This window comes from Pollicipes pollicipes, unplaced genomic scaffold (assembly GCF_011947565.3).
Source record: "Pollicipes pollicipes isolate AB1234 unplaced genomic scaffold, Ppol_2.1 Scaffold_7262;HRSCAF=8765_pilon_pilon_pilon, whole genome shotgun sequence".
Lineage (NCBI taxonomy): Eukaryota > Metazoa > Arthropoda > Thecostraca > Pollicipedomorpha > Pollicipedidae > Pollicipes > Pollicipes pollicipes.
Window position 1 is genome coordinate 25,748,358 of NW_023597055.1, and position 17,460 is coordinate 25,765,817.

Consider the following 17,460-nt stretch of genomic DNA (forward strand, 5'->3'; position numbering starts at 1 on the left):
ATGCCTTCTCTTCAATGCTAAATCTTCCCAAGAGCAGGAGACTTGCGGAGTCGTGGATTTTGGCGTGCCCAAACGAGTGTTTAGGATGATGTTTGACGTCACTGTTATACTTCTTATACAGTCTCCTCTTTATCCGCTCAAATGTTTTACTCAAGATGTGATCAATTTACGTTACCTTTTTGTGTATGTGCTAGTATGACATAATGTATTTTGATGTAATTTTTGTCGTGTTAAGACTATTTCAGTGTGCAATCCAGATACGTTAAATTGCGACGTTTACGAGCTGTTTTGCTGTTTTTCCGCCATGGTCTAAAAACTGGCACATGACACAGACACGCAAGTTTCCGAAACAGCTTGTCCCATCGCCTTGAAACCTTCACCAATCAAATCCGTGCAATGGGATGCGTCATGGGGGAGGCAATATCGAGGCCTGACCTGAGGTCTAACATCTCGAAAACACGAAGGGAAAATTTGACATGCAAATGCAGGCAACTCAGATCTCAGAGCCTGCTGGACCGATCACTCTGAAGCCTTCACGATTGAATGCCCTATACCTGGTTCTCCATCGCAGTTCCAAATTTAGTGACCCTAGATCATGTAAAAAGTCGTCAAAGTTAACAGTCCGAAATATTTGTTTGCAGACCACCTATAGCCCAAAACCTACCGAGCCGATCACTGCCAAAACTGCACCATAAGATGCCCCATATGTAATTCCCTCGTCGCAGTTCCAAATTTGGTGACTTTAGGTAAGTTTAAAAGTCGTCAAATTTCACAAAATCCAAAATTACTGCTTGCAGGCATAGCTCAGAATCTACCACGCCGATAACTGCCAAACCGTACCATTCAGTACGCCATCTACCCTAATCTTCTGTTGAGGCTGCCATTTATAATTGCGTCTTTTACTTTATGTTTATTCCCCCATAATGTACGGATTGGTTACGCTGAGCGTGTGAGGTTGAATTTCTGCTTAGCGGAGGCGTTAATTGTGGCATTTTCATGCGCAATTCTGCGCATGATTTTTAGCACAACACCTTCGCTAAAGAGAAATTTACCCTCACAAGGCCTGCCTAACCAAGATGCACTTTTCCTTGGGAACAGGCATAAAGGATAAAACATAGTTATGAATGGCACCATGCTTGCAGTTCCACATAAAATGAGGGTAGATAGCGTACTGAATGGCAAGGTTTGGCAGCTATCGGCTTGGTACATTCTGAGCTATAAACTGTCTGCAAGCAAGAATTTTTGATTTTGTGAAATTTTTCGACTTTCGATTTTACTAGGGTCACGAAACTTGGAACTGCGAGAGGGAATCAGGTACGGGGCATCCGGAATTTTGGACTTTGTGAACTTTGACTAGCTTTGACCTGACCTAGGATCACTAAATTTGGAGTTGCAATGTAGAATCAGGTCTGGGGGCATCCAATGGTGAAAATTTCACGGTGATTGGTCCAGTAGGTTCTGAGATCTGAGTTGTTTACATTTGCCTGTATAATTTTCCCTTCGCGTTTTCGAGATGTTTGACCTCAGGTTAGGTCTCGATATTGCCTTCCTATGACTCACCTCATTGCACAGGATTGATTGGTGAAGGTTCAAGGCGATCGCACGAGTTGTTTCGAAAAACTTGCGTGTCTGCGTCATATGCCAGTATTTTAGATTCTGCCGTTTTTCCGCTCTCCCTGCCTGTCCGCACGGTCAGGCAGTCGATTGTTTACAGCGGGATCGGAGGGTGGTGCTTCTGGGCGCATGGGTGTAGGTGGGTTTACAGCAGGTGAATTGAGCATGTGCTGATGAGGAGCAACGGACCTTGGCACTGAGTGCATCGAAAGGAAACAATTGTGCGATATGATATGCCTTTGTGTGTCATATGATGTGTGTTATGATATGTGTATACGTGTGATATGTGTGTTATGATGTGTATGCATGTCATATGGGTATGTGATATGATTCTGAGTGTGAGTGTGCGTGTGTGTGCGTGATATAATCTGTGTGTGGTATGAGTTTTCATGTTTTCTCCAGTATACATTTCTGGAGGACAAAACGCCTTGGGGCCAAAAGCACCAAGACACGCTCAAATTTCAGACATTGTTAGCACTACAGCCCGAGAGTGGAATTTCATCCTCCGCACTACCCAGATGTTGCGGTCTTCCCCAAGGCCCTATGGTCCAAGATTATTGTACAATACAATATTATACAAGAATATTATACAAGAACAATATTGTACTCACCCAGCAGATAACACTCTTCTGTAAATTGGGCGCCAAAATTTTTCTAGACACCTGGTCGATTTGTCGATCTCCGTCGCGACGCACATACTGTCTTGGTCGCGGCTGGAGAGTAGTGACGTCTTGGTCGGGTCATTTGAAGGCATATATATATGCATAGATATATGCATATACATATATATATATATATATGTATGTATGTATGTATATATATATATATATGTATATATATATATATATATATATGTTCAATTATGTATGTTCAGTTATATATTCAAATAATGTTGTGGAATATGCTGCCGTCTCGCCAACGGATAACAGTGTAACCAGCACTCCATATAATCGAGGCCCTGCGGCAGCCTGTAAAAACGCATACGCTGCACCGGACACCTACCCGACATTGGTGCGCCGAACCTCGTGCTCGCGTGCCGCGAACTCAGTCCAGTGCACGTGCTGAATTTCGAATAACCTTGGCTCAAAAAGTGGTTTTGGGTAATTCTGGTAAAATTTTCCCATCAGCATGATTCCCTGAACATTGGCTCTTTGTGTGCTGCGATTGGTGGCATCATGCGCCAAAGTCTGAGCGCTGAAATTTTCGGCTTCGTGTGCCCAAATTTTGGCCCTACTGCCACTGTTGTGCTGGACATGTCCGGTGTAACAGTTTTGGGTTGCAATTTGGGCCTGTATGTATATATATATATATATATTATAATAATATATATATATATATATATATATATGCATATTAAACAGCTGATCTTGCTAATCAGCTGCTGGATGGTAGCCTGCACCTGCTAAATCTGTTTCATGACATTTATGAGAAAACAGGTACTTCAGTGATGTGTGTCAATTTTATTTTTGTCAGGTAACAGGAGCTGGCCTTTTTACACCTTCGGGCAAAGCTGAACATTCAGAACTTTTACTATCCTGCCAACCCACGGCCATGAATATCTCCTTGTCTGGCAAGCGTGTGCTCGTCACGGGCGCCGGCCGCGGCCTCGGAAGAGGCGTGGCGCTGCGCGTGGCCGCGTGCGGCGGCCATGTCATCGCCGTGTCGCGCACGCAGGCCAACCTGGACAGCCTGAAGGCCGAGTGTGCGGCCATCGAGACCGTCGCCTGCGACTTGAGCGACTGGGCGGCGACGCGCGCCACACTCGAGGCGCTGGGCCCCGTCCACGGCATCGTCAACAACGCCGGCGTGGGCTTGCAGGAGCCGTTCATGGAGGTGCGGCCGGAGAGCATAGACGCCATGTTCGACATCAACCTGAAGGCGGTGGTGAACGCGTCGCAGGTGGTGGCGCGCGGCATGCTCGCGCGCGGTGAGGGCGGCGTCATCGTGAACATGTCGTCGCAGGCGTCGCAGCGGCCGCTGGTCGACCACGCCGTCTACAGCGCGTCGAAGGCGGCGCTGGACCAGCTGTCGCGCGTCATGGCGCTGGAGCTCGGGCCGCAGGGGATCCGCGTCAACTGCGTCAACCCCACCGTCGTGATGACTGACATGGGGCGACTCGGCTGGTCGGAGCCGGCCAAGGCGGAGCCGATGCTGCGCGCCATCCCGCTCGGCCGCTTCGCCGAGGTCGAGGACGTGGTGGACGCGGTGGTGTTCCTGCTCAGCGACCGGGCCAAGATGATCAACGGCGTCCGACTGCCGGTGGACGGCGGGTTCACCGCCTGCTGAGGACGCAGCTGCTGCTAAGTAGGCTCGGCAGACGACCTCCTGTTAGACAGAAGTGGACAGCTCCTGTTGAGCTGTTGCTGAGGAGCCGGCTATGTCTCCTGCTGAGCTTCTGCTGAGGAGGCGGCTATGGCTCCTGCTGAGCTGCTGCTGAGCACGCGGCCGCAGCTCGTGCTGAGCTCCTGCTGAGCAGGCGGCCTCAGGTGCTGATGAGCGGTGGTTGATGCTGGGGACTGATCGAGGACGGGAGGAGCTGCTTAAGAAGCCTGCAATAGCTTGGCGTAGACGTCTTCGTTTATAACAGACACGCATGCTCGGAAAGCACATCTGAAAGGAATTATGTACAGTGCGTAAAATGCATCACAGAATTTCGATAGTGGGTCGCATTGCTTGTCTTTAAGAGAAAGGCATGAATTATCGGTAGCTGATGGCGACAAATCATTGTGCTGTATGTCATACGCGTCCTGAATTAGATATGCATCCCGATTTCAGAACGTTTGTTTTAATGCTACTGAAGTGTATCCGATGAATATGGTACAGGTTTATCACGTACTCATCGCTCCTGATGAACCGCTATAACTGTTGTGTCATTTGATGGCATGTCATTGTGTTGAGGTACTTCGATGCCCCTGAGGCTTTTATTTGTTACGTGGGCCGCAAAGAAAACTTACCAAAGTGTCGGCGCGAGCCACGTGTTTGTTACGTGCGCATTGGGCCACTCTGCAGGAGATTCTGAAGGCATTATGTTTCAGCGGGATGGTAGAAGATTGATTATGTAGTGCTACCGAGCTTTTACTCAAATAAAAGGGTGCTGGAGACAAACGTGTTTTAACACGCCCGGGCGGCCGGTTGGGTACCCTTCGCTTGGGTGGGGTTCGGTTTGGCCCGCTGAGATACCATGAACTAAGAGGGATAGAGACACCAAATTCCCAGGGTATGCTTGCCTGTACGTAAATTCACTTGGGTCAAAGTTTGTTCACGTATTCTAATTCTTAGATAGGCACTGTATCGTGTTAATGGCTGGCACTTGCTCCTTTTTAACCCCCTGAATGTTGGTGTCCTGTAAGAACTGTCGCTTGCCGTTTTAAAAAAAAACCTGAAAAATCGAGCAGGATCGTCAACAGGCAATTTTGAATTCGCTTCCGCTTTTGTATCGATAGGGGCATGTCGACGAAATATCAACCCAACCTTATCTCCATTCTCTTGCTTTTTTTCCGAGCAATAAGACTACTCTCTTATCGAAGTGTATAATGCTCCTCGCTATTGCAGTGAGCAACTTACGCAAGACTGCCTTGAGCTTTACATTTGAATCAGCGACAAAGATAATTCCTGTCAGCATGTTCCCAAAAAGCAACATGTTGACCCGCGTCATTTTAGGTCAGCGACCTACTCTGACCATAAATAAGTTCATGGAAGATGTCTAATGGGGTTCCTGCTATCAATAAATTTAAAATGGACACCAGAAGCTATCCCATACAGCAAGCCATAGAGAAATAAAGCAAGTTGGCATAATAATAAAGCAAAGAAATAAAGCAAGCAAAGCAAAGAAATAAAGCAATAAAGCAAATAAAGCAAATAAAGCGACCAGACGTCTTTCATAGCCAATGTCGGCCGACCCGGTCCCCGCCCGCTCCGCCACAGAATACGGGCACGAAGCCAAGCTTCCTCATGGAATGCCGCCGGTCACGAAATGCGCTGTGCCGACCTCGCGCTACCGGTGCGCAACGCCGCCATCCCGGTGCTCCCACCAAGCGCGGGCGCCGGTCGCCGGCGCGGGGTCCGGCCGCTGCCAACCCGCTAAGAAACAAGCCGCCGGCCAGGTGCCCACTCCCGCCTGGCTAACACAACGGAAACGCTATCTGCAGCCGCCACGACACGGCACGGCACGCGGCACGGTGGGGCGGCGCCGAGTCGGGCCGGCCCGGGCGCTAGTCCTAGCCCTCCTCCGCCTCCATGGTGGCCGGCTGCTGGTTGTAGCCGGTCGCCGAGCCGCCCATGCAACCGGCGCCGCCGCCGAACTGCGGGCGCACGAGCCAACAGTCAGTCAGATGCCGGGCGTCACCGGCCGGACGCGCCGTGACCTGAGCCGATCACACCACTACACCAGGCTGGCGAGTTCACATAAATCAATACGGGACAACGCGGCTGGAGCACAGCGGCGAAATCCAGGAGTAAACACTCGCGAGCCCCAAACTGACAGTCAGAGCTTCCTCGTCAGGACGATACTGCAACGTAGTTTCCGTTGCAGTGTAGGAAATGTGCGTTACCTTATCGGCAACGTTGCCAATTCTGGGGCACGAAATAATGTCGTAGGAGTAGAATTGACACTGGGTAGAACTTGGCTTCCGCACACGAGTCGTTTCTCTCGTCTGATCATCTAGCGGCCGCCGTTCCACTTAAGAATTATCCTGGGTAAGGAGTAACTGACATAAGCAGAGATAATGCACAATGTCGCAATGTTCCTCGCCACGAGTACCACGAATGCACCCTGTCGGCGCGTTCCTCCCGCCACCCCGCGCCAGTCACGTCCCCGCCGTACCGGCCAGACTCACCCCGCGCCGGATGTCGCGTGACGCGTACGAGCCGCCGGCAGCGCCGCCGAAGTCGGCGCTGCCGGCGTCGTGCTGCAGGAAGTCGGGCACCTCCTGCTCGGCGCCGGCCAGAACCTTCACCAGGTCGGCGGCCAGCGCGCCGTCGTAGAAGATGATGGCGCTGCCGGTGTTGCCAACGCGCCGATGCGGTGCACATAGTCGTCGATGGCCTTCGGCAGGTCGTAATTGACCACGCTGGCCACGTCCTTGATGTCTGGGGGAGGGGCGTCGGTTAGCCAGGGCTGCGCCGGGTCATGCGGATGCAGTGGGAACAGTATCAGGCATGTCGCAACAGTCTACTTAACATAACCAACAAAATAACAAACTACTACCAACGAATTAATCTCTGGTAAGCGTTGTGCTGATGCAAAGTGGATCAGGTTCACTGTTGGATCGGGGACTTTGCTTACCCCTGCTTACTTTCGTTCCGATCTTTTCTGACATTAACATGGATTAACTCCAAACGCAGGTACAATAATTGCTCACGGGAGGACACAACAGCTCGACCTCTGTTTGATGAAAATTTTGACGACGTCTGATCACGACGCGCCACACAACACGCCGGGCATCCAACCACGCAGCGTTCGCTTTCGGCCACGAGCGCACGAGCCCCGCCGACATGAACGGCCTCGGGGCGGCGGCCACTCACCGGGGCCGCGCGAGGCCACCGACGTGGCGATCAGCGTCGGCGTCTTGCCGTACTTGAAGTCAGCCAGCGCCTCCTCGCGCTCGCGCTGCAGCCGGTCGCCGTGGATGCTGGTGGTCGGGAAGCCGGCCTGACACAGGTGCGACGCGATGAAGTCGGCCACCCGCTTCGCCTCCACGAACACCTGGCGAGGGGCAGGCGAGGTCAGACGGCGGCACGGTCGCGCGGCGGCCGCGGCCTCACGGCTGAGGGTTGCCCATGGACCCGGTCCAGGTCGCGCTCGGTGCAGCAAAAGATAACGAGCGGTGGAAACATCACGGTTCGACTAGGCTCTAGCTTAATGCTTCAGCTTATGAAGGTCATATGCATTATTAGAGGAGGCTGACTACAGTCCGCGAAGAAATTTACTGAGCCTTAATGACAAGCTGAATACCCATAACTGCCGTTAACTAGCATTGGGCTGGCTTGAAATCAGCAGTGTTGAAGTTGTTTTGGTCTCACTAGCAGGATCTTAGCTCGGCTCGTACATTACCTCACGACAGCGACACGCGCGCGCGCGAGCGGCCAGATTACCACTGCTCCGTGGGTTCGGGCACGAGTCAGCTGATGATCCGTCAACTGGTCTGACGGGTCACATGACCCGGCGCCGGGAGGCCTATACCACAACAGAAATTGTTACATTTATGTTATCAATTCTTCTTAATAAAGAGATCTGCACATCATTAGAAGACATTACTAACATCGGCGAATGAAACGTCCGTAATGTACTCGGCATGGCCAAGTGCGCAGCGTCTCCCGTGTCGCCATCGCCACCCACATTGTCGCCTCCGGCGTGCCCCTTTCGCCATCGCCACCACCAGGTTCCCACAGGTAGCTGTAGTGAAATGAAGCACTGCTTAAAAACGCAAAACAGGGGAACCACAGATGAACATGACTGAAAGCTGCGGATTTATTTTCAACCCACGACTATCATACAGATGGCAAACGCCATTTACAGGCTCGGAATTAATTGCTGATGCCTTATTAAATTCACACGTCCAGTAAGGTAGTAAGGTGCAGCATGTTTGGAATAACTCACGTCGTACTATAAAGATCTTTGAGATACGAGAACATTTGCATAGAAAAATGGGTTATAGCCTCTTCCTTATAGGCTAAGGCACCACTGTAAAACAATCATAGCCAAGTGCTGTACATACAAGCAGTGCTCCTGAATTTGTGTGCACGCCGCACGGTGCAAGGCTGTGTAGTCTAAACAGCACTCTGCTGCCTGAAGAAACAAATGGTTACCCTTTAGCAAGATGCAGGATGGTACACTTGACTGTTGGTGGGCCAGCCTTTCGCATCGCGCGTCGCAGGATCATGTACGTGCTGCTGGATACCACCAGCTTCTTGCTTGTTGCCGATCGTCGGGAACATAACACAGTGTGAAATGGAAATTGTAATAGACTGTAGATGTGGAGTTAATACCTATGACGATGACTGCAACAACTAAGGTGGGGGACTTATTGGTAACTCCACTCTGGCTTTAGAGCACAGGAGCAAACAAGCTGCAGTAATGTTTTATACAGCATTGTCCATACAATACTACATGAAAGTGTGCAATTTTGCTAATAAGTCAGATTTCAGGCTGTTAGTCCCTTTAGTAATTTAGGTGTTTCATGTGGTCCTTTAAGTCCCTGTAGGTCTCACAAACGTCTTTGTGTTTGGCACGATATGGTCATTACAATACAATGTCAATAGCAATCTTCATTGCAAATTTAATCATCTTTATGCCATTACTTAATGCAGTTTGCAGTATAATTGTTGTGAAACAAATTCCAATCTCCTTGTTCAAGAAGTAAACTAACTTTGAAAATCCAACCCAAAAAGAAAACACTGACCCAGATTCTGGTCTTCGAGATGGTGTAGACACGGGAAGCACTGGGGTGCCTGTAACACCCTTCCTGTGCTGAAAACAATTCGGGACACCAATAATCAGAATCAGAAAGATTAACAATGAACAAAGCTGTCACACAATGTACAGGTCATAGGACAGCGCTTTGACATGTGCACTAAGTATATTGCAAAACAATGTTTTACTTACATCATATACATTTTGGTCAGAAATGACTGCGGCACACTGACATGCATGAATAAATAATGACTGAGAGGTCATGGAATTGAAAAAAACAAAAGGTGGTCATAGAAATGTCACATGTGTTCTAATTTCAAATGAGTTCAAGCCTGAATGTCACGGCTAAATATAAAGTGTCTGACAAAAAAATAAAGAAAGAAAACATAGGCATTCACAGACCTGCAGAGAGGGCACAGCATTGGCCCCAAGCCTTTTCGTTTAGGCTGCCAGGCTGGAAAAGGCATGTGATGGAAAATGTGCCTGGCACACTCCATGCCCCGGCCTGACCCCACTGATACCACACACATGACGCCATTCCTGTTGGTGGCCTTGTTGTGCTGGGAATCTGAAAGGATCACAGGAATTGGGAGAATTGATTACTATACAATACAATGGGCATCTTCTACTTCAAATGAGTAATGCAAACTGAAAATATCTGTCCACAGGGTGTGCATTAATCACTGTGCAAAGTGGTGATACATCAAGAGTACAGACTACAGACATCTGGGTTCCAGAGCATGTCTGACACATCTTGAAATGCTTGTCATCCCAAAAATAAGTAATACAAGCTGAGGCCACACACCCATAAACTTTCCCAGCTGTGAGCATGGTGCATAACTGTCACCAAATCTAGTTAAGAGTAAGTAAATTTAGCTTTTTAAAAAAGTGGCAGCAGCATAGCAATACCCAAACAATAATGTCATTGCCGGAATATGACAGCTCAGAGCTCAGCCCAGTGCAAATCTGATTACGGCACAGAGTCCAGTGATAAGTTGAGCACACTGATGATTCCTGTAATCTGGAACAATGGAATAGTTTTTGACTGATATCCCTGATTCCGGCCTGACTGACAAAATTCACACTGTTCATGCAAGTTTATGCAGGTCATCTGTTTATGAAGTGGTTACATCGAATAGCCAAGGTGTAGCTCCATGACAGCAGCGAGATAGGTGGGCAATGGAAACAAGTACGATGATGATGATGATGATTTGGGCTTTAGGGAGTGCCAACTACATTGCTCATGTGACGCCCATAACTCACTGATGCAAACAGGTAAAAGTATTTGAACTTACTCAAAAACGTAATAAATCAGCTACTCGCCAATGTGCTATACAACGTCCTCCACCAACTTGGTCCTAGCCAATTACTCTCAAAATTAATAGTTTGTATGTTTCGTTTGTAGCAATCAAGTACATAAAGAAAACTATTTCTGAAATTGGTGGCAACCGTGAGCCCAGCTCCTGGCACTTGCACCCACTTTTCAGCTGCTGTATGCATCTGCTTTTTGAAGACGCTGTTTTATTTGTGAAGGCATTTTTGCCGGCATTTTTAAAGGCACTTTTGCCATTTTTGCGGGGCGCGTCCGGCCGGCAGATACTCTCGTAAAATTATCCGGAATATCGGAAATTTTTCGGAATGACGTTCGGCAGTGCCATAGCGAGGGAGAATCCCGGAGAATTCTCAGAGCATGGTCAAGACGGAGAATCTGTTTTCGCCAGCCATGACCGTTGGCTGTGAATGGCGCATGGGAAACTAATCTGGGGGATAATTTCCGGACCGATCGAGTGTAAATGGAACATCTCCATGGATGATTATCGAAGAGATTATTATTCGTTGAATAATTTTCGCTTGACCGGACGCGCCGTGATTGCATACTCATTCCTCAAACTGTGACAACAAGCGACCGCACCGCATGGAAAGCGACCGCACACCATACTCGAGGCTGCATGTCATATTGAGACGTGCATGCCCTGAACTTATTGCTGAGATGTCAGTGACACGATAGACATATTCGGCGTGAAGTATCTTTAACAGATTGGAAGCGAGGTACTTACGCGAACACGGTCAAATTATTTTCTTTGTCCTGCGATCACCGCACACACAGCACCTTATGTCTGGCATCTACCACCGACGCAAAGAGGACACTGCCTGGGAGTGGGGGGGGGGGGGGGGGGAAATGTCCTCTCGACAAATGCCGCAACCCGAAATTGCTCACACTTATGTTCGCGATACGTATTCAGCAGTACAATCTTGATAACAGCCAACCACCTTTCGCGCATTGTAACACATGTGCAGCATCATCGCATTTGCGAACGAATCAGCCGCCGTACGGTTTTTATCATAAACAAAACACAAACAAAAAAACAAACAATAATATCACGGGTATCTAATGGCGTTTCTATGGCATCATTAATCAGAGGGCTATTTTGAAATAGGGGAATTATAAGGATTTTGACACTTTGCGGTCGTGTAACTCAGGAACCAAATCGTTTCGGGTCTTAAAAATGACATGACCGTAAACTGCATCAAAAGGTCGTCAAGATGGCTATTTCAGTTCAAAACGTCATACAAATGTGGAACATTCCCTTCGACGAAAGCTATCAGCCTACCGCAAACAGTCCCCGCGCCACTCTGTAAAGTATGTGCAAAGAAACCACAAAATATCAGTGAAGTGATGCATGTGCCAGGACATGACGGTGGGTCGTCCGCGCAGATGCAGGCTTCAGGATTCTCGTGGTTTGTGGTCAGCCAACTGGCTGCTGCGGCTTCCAAGTGGAGTCTGTGGCCTCCGGAGCTGCGGCCACAGAATACAAACCGGCCCACAAAATTTACAAATTAATAAAACATGTGGTGCCCCCCTAAAGCACGAACACCTGTGTTATCTCAGCGAATGTCTCTCTTTGTGTGAGGGACGGTCGGACTCGCCGAGCAGTTATCTGGTCGGGACAGTGGGACTCGCCGAAGGATTATATGGTCGGGACAGTGTCAAATGTCCCTGACGTCTGGGTGGAACATGACACTTTTTCATTGTTTTTATGCATTCTCACACTAGCTTTTCTTTCATCCTCTCCACCTCAACACCAGTAAAATCAATAAACATTTTTCTGGCTACACCATTAAGTGTTATTTAGAACTTGACAAAGGATTTGGCCCGTGGGTAACGTTTCCCACCTTTGGTGTGGGCAATGTTTGCATCATGCGATGCATTCAATGGCTACAATCTGAACTGATTTTCCAGGTGACCCAAAAGAAGAACCAGAGTCTATCCTTCATTATATCCTGCATCATGCAAAATGTCATCTCTAGGAAAAGGAGAAGGTGATGGCTACTCTCTGAAACTATCATGCTGTGCATCTCGCATGTCTTATCCTGTCTGTAATTGACCTGACCTGGTCTGTGCATCATGATATAATCCTAAGGCCCCATGCGTCCTCTTGTAATTTGTGGCGGTTTAAAATGAGCTACATGCCCACAGAACATGTATTTGCATCAGGCTCATATACAAAAACATACTAAAACTGAACGATATTTGATGACAATAATGCAGCAAGCATTGATAAATTCCATCAGCATGGAATGAGGCTGGAAGCTGCAACTTACATGCTTACTGCATATCCAACATCATTGAAATGTTCTATTCACACCACACGGCCAGTGGTCATGGCGACACAATCACACCGCAAGGCAATGACAGGAGTGTTAATTATTTGGAGACAATTGCAACCAGTCAAAATGCAGTATAACCTCAAATGCGACTGTGATTAGACGCACCGGTCTATTTATAACATGCCTTGATTCATCTACAACCCACCGATCTCCAGGCTACGCTCAAACCCAAGCGATGTACAAAAATAAACAAATCGGCGATCGTAACACGAGCGCCAGATTAGCCTCTGATAGTTTCATCGTCACCGGCAGCGAGATGCCGATTGCCACCCTAGGGATGTCAATTGCCACCCTAGACGCGGCACTGGCTTGCGTCTGTCAGCAGGAACGGATGAAGTTCTTAGGCATATGAAACGATATCTGGAAGTTTGGTTAGGTAGTCCAGAAAACTTGAGTCAAAATGATTGTGCTTTCATATGTACATTTGCCTTTCTCACCACATTACATTTATTCCATGCATTTTTGGCGGTTTCCGGCGTCATTTTCTCCAGATGGGTAGCGGCCCATTTTAAAGCTGCTCTTTGCGGCTTAGATGACCGAACGGAAGCCAACTTCAGCTGAAATACTAAAATTTTACCCAAATGATATACCACGGAGCATGAAAACCGTTTAAGTAGTGTTTTTGTCCTAACTTTTAATGCAATTGGGGATGTATCTATTTTCCATTCGTCACTGCTGCATTAAGGTCTCACCCAAAACTCCATCACAGGTTTTTTCGGCTATCTGACCGTCGTTTGTAAAAAAAACTAGTGGTCAAAGAAAGCGCACCACTGTTATCTAAAAGTCTATGAAATATGAAGTTGATCTATGCGAGTTCCACATTGACTTAAGTATCGTGATGTCAAAAGGATGTGAATTGAGGATGCCGATTCGGTGATTTTTTTTATTCAGCAGCACTGGATGCGACCGGGAAAAAAAACGCGGGGCGCGCGTTGAACGGATGTATAGATTTGTGTGTAGTGCTGGATGGGTGAAGGTATAGCGTTTGATTCATTCAATGTGCACCTTGGATAACACAGCCCGGCAGGTGCCTGATGATCTCGATGATTTGGAAAACCAGATACAATGTATAGTGTCCACACATGACTGCCCAATAGTGATCGCCGGTGATTTAAACATCAACCTGATTGGCTCGAGCACAGGCACTGGCTATCAGAAATTGATGCAACTGTTGCGGTCTTACAATCCGCATATGTGTGACGATTCCTATCCAACGTGCCGTCCTGCTGGCTCGCTGTTGGATGTTACGATCACAAATCACAAGGACCTTATCCAGCGCTGTGGTGTCACCGCCTGTCACTATAGTCCGCATGACTTCACGCGAATGTTGCTGAAAGTATCGAAAGAGAAACACCAAATCAATGTCATCACATCCCGCTGCCTGAACCTAGTTGATTTTGATTCTTTCGATGATCTGCTTGTGAACGTCGACTGGTCTCTGGTCTATGCAAGTGCGACGACGTCTGAGAAGTGGGACTCTTTTCTAGGAGTGTTCACACCCCATCTGAATGCCGTCGCGCCTGTCTGGCGCATTAAACTGCGCAATCAATCCACCCTGCCTGTCTCAGCCGATACGCGTGTGTTGGTGGTTCGTCGCCGCGTCGCTCTAGCGTGCTGTTCGCGTGCTGAGTACAAGGCACTCAATAAGCAGACACGGGCAGTTATTAGACGGGACTGTAGCGATCATACCAGGAAGCAGATTTCCGAGGCAGGTCACTCCGGCATGTGGCGGTGCGTTAAATCGATCATTGGCAGTAAACAGGGTGCGTCGGCCTACACCTAACATTCATACTGATACTCTGAATGACTGCTTCGTGAAGGTAGGGCCTACGACTGCCGCCAGCGGGCCGAACCGAGGCACGGCTTTGCCAGTCAGGCCCCCCGAGTTATGACCTTCTCATTTAAGGTGCGTCCTGTGTCATGCGATGAGCTGCTTGCAGCTATGTCTACGATGAACCCGACGACGTCCTGTGGCCTAGATGATCTTAGTACGCAGCTCTTACAGAAGTCTTTTCGTGGTGTCGGCTGTCCCCTACTTGACGTCGTCAATAGCAGTCTCATTGACGAAACGGTGCCCAGCGCCTGGAAACACGCTCTTGTCACAGCGCTCCCGAAAACCAATGATTTGAACGATCCTACCCAGTTTAGACCAATCTCTGTAGTGCCAGCGATAGCAAAGATAGTCGAGCGTATTGTTCATCATCAACTTAGTTCATATTTTAACGAGCATGATTTATTTTTGCATACACAACACGGATTTCTTACGAATTTTTCAACAGAGACCGCACTTACTGTAGTGGCTGATGAAATACTCACCGCGATTGATGCTGGGGAGATCGCTCTGCTTGTTTTGATAGATCTGTCAGAATGTTTTGACGTTTTGGACCACCAGCTTCTCTTATCGAAGCCTAAGATATACAATATTGACACAAATTGGCTTGAAAGCTACCTTTGCGGGCATACCCAACAGGTTCAGGTCAGATATTCTTCAGGCATACTGCGCGCTTTCATACTGCCGAATGGGATGAGGGTATTTCAGGGCACCGCCCTCGGGCGGCTCCTATCTTCCATTTTCTCGAACGATTTAGCGTTATGTTCAGAAGGTGCTACAATGATACAATATGCCGATGACACACAGATTTTGGTTACTGGAAAAGAAGGAAACGCAACAGCTTGTCGCAACCATGGAGAGTAACTTGTCACTTGTGTTCGACTGGTTTAACAACCACTCTATGAAAGTCAATACAACAAAAACACAGTTAATGGTTTTCGGGACGAAGGCTGTGCTGCGTCATATGCCTCCTGTGCATGTCAAGTTCGGGTCAGCTGTCATCGCCGAAAACAGCTCTGTCAAAAACCTTGGTGTGGTGATGGACAGAAATCTCACATTTGAACCGCGCATTGATCAGCCTGTTGCTAGGTCGATGGGCGCTCTGATGGCCCTGTCCCATTCCAAGCATGTACTCCCGAGAGACACCCTCGTTTACATGGTCAGAGCTCTAGTTCTTTCCTCCATTAGATACTGTATAACACTGTGTGGTACTCACGGAGCAACCTAGTTCCATCGCGTGCAAAAACTCGTGAACTTCTGTGCGCGGGTTGGGAGCGGAAGGAGAAGGTGTGACCATACATCGGATGTTGTCAGGAATATACGATGGCTTAGTGCTGATCAGCTCGTCAGATATTATAAGTTGTGCCTGCTCAAAAAAGTCTTACTCACGGGTCAGCCACCAGATATAGCCGCGATGTTCACACGTGCTGAGCACACTCATGAAACGCGGAAGGCTAACCAACTGAGCCGCCCCCGAGCGGTGAGCAACTCTGGCACTCGCCGATTTAGCTACAGAGCATCGGATCTGTTTAACTGCCTGCCGCCCGACTTGCGCAACGTTCAGAGTCTAGGTCGCTTCAAGCGCCAACTTAAGGAGTTTCTAATGAGTCAGGCGAACGTTGACACATGAGTGGGTGCGCGTGTGAATTCGATTGTGTGTGATGCCACAATGTGAATGCAATAGTGTGATTCGCCGAGATGATTCCTTGAGCGATGCGTGATATGTTGGCTATTTTTACTAGCTTTCACATTTTCTCCCTTACGCCCGTTTTTATCAATAATGACGTGTAACTTTTAAAAAGCCACTGGGCCTTGTGGAAAGCTACGAAATATATGAACATGAACATGAACATAGCCTCCTGCAATTTGGTGAAATTTGATGTTAGCCATATGGACACCGTTGTAATATTACTAACTTAAAGCTGCTGATACTCCTATAACATGAGAGAGGTGTTAATAGGATAATTGTAAAACTATGTCTCTGTATGAATGTGTGTTATTCAGTGCCTTTCTATTTTATGTAAAGCACTTTTCTTCGGAGAAAGAACGTCATGTCGGCCACATCCTGAATATTGCTCGCCAGGTTAAGTTAGGCACTGAGACGTGTTGTCTCGGGTATCTGGTGCATGATAGTCCTGATAGTCCTGTCTGGTGCATAATAGTCCTGATAGTCCTGTCTGGTGCATGATAGTCCTGACAGTCCTGTCTGGTGCATGATAGTCCTGATAGTCCTGTCTGGTGCATGATAGTCCTGATAGTCCTGATAGTCCTGATAGTCCTGATAGTCCTGATAGTCCTGATAGTCCTGATAGTCCTGATAGTGCCTGAGTCGCAGCACTTATCAATCAATCGCCTTTTTCACCTGAACTCAAGTTATGAAGGTCATTAGCGAATAGAACGAGGATGTTATCGTTCAGCAGGAATACAGAGCAACAGTTTCAGGAAAGTATTTAAGTAGATGGCGCATCATAAGCACTTTTTCAGATACGATCAGGATTCAGGATCAGGATTTCGCCAGTCTCTTTCAGAGGAAGAATCTGATGCGATGGTGTTTTGGTGGTGGTTTGGAAAGGAAAAGGGTCCATGATTAGCGACAAATGCTTGTCCGTCCGGAATGACACATTTGGTCCATATTGAATATATATATATATATATATATATATATATTATATTGAATATATATATACATATATATGGTCCATATATATATATATATATATATATATATATATATACCTGAGCGGATGTTAATATGACAATAAATGCGTCTTTACAAGAAGTTCAACGAAAAATATGAACATCCTTATGTGTATTATTTACAGGTTGTCGTACGCTGTCATTTCAACGGTGAAATTGCTATTTTTTAAGGCCCGTTTTAATATCAGATATCAACATCCCTTTAAGCTTTTTTACGTCCACACATCCTACAAGCGGA

General features: G+C 47.7%; 2 protein-coding genes across 3 annotated transcripts; one reads left to right on the forward strand and one right to left on the reverse strand.

Moving 5' to 3' along the window:
• Positions 1–1,707: 1,707 nt before the first annotated feature.
• Positions 1,708–5,807, forward strand: LOC119114212 (L-xylulose reductase). 2 transcript variants are annotated; one of them, XM_037238409.1, is made up of 2 exons: positions 1,708–1,768; positions 3,088–5,807. In XM_037238409.1, the coding sequence occupies exon 2, from the start codon at positions 3,166–3,168 to the stop codon at positions 3,898–3,900; it is 735 nt and encodes a 244-aa protein (XP_037094304.1). In that variant the 5' UTR covers positions 1,708–1,768; positions 3,088–3,165; the 3' UTR covers positions 3,901–5,807. The 2 variants fall into 2 exon arrangements, with proteins under 2 accessions (XP_037094304.1, XP_037094305.1); XM_037238410.1 differs by having other exon boundaries at positions 1,712–1,753.
• LOC119113640 (putative ATP-dependent RNA helicase DDX4) lies at positions 3,990–11,150 on the reverse strand. Its single transcript, XM_037237925.1, has 7 exons — positions 11,083–11,150; positions 9,015–9,082; positions 8,331–8,401; positions 7,875–8,008; positions 7,138–7,318; positions 6,623–6,702; positions 3,990–4,079 (listed from the first exon to the last, which is right to left on the reverse strand). The coding sequence occupies exons 4-7, from the start codon at positions 7,980–7,982 to the stop codon at positions 3,990–3,992; spliced, it is 459 nt and encodes a 152-aa protein (XP_037093820.1). The 5' UTR covers positions 7,983–8,008; positions 8,331–8,401; positions 9,015–9,082; positions 11,083–11,150.
• Between the last annotated feature and the right edge of the window lie 6,310 nt (positions 11,151–17,460).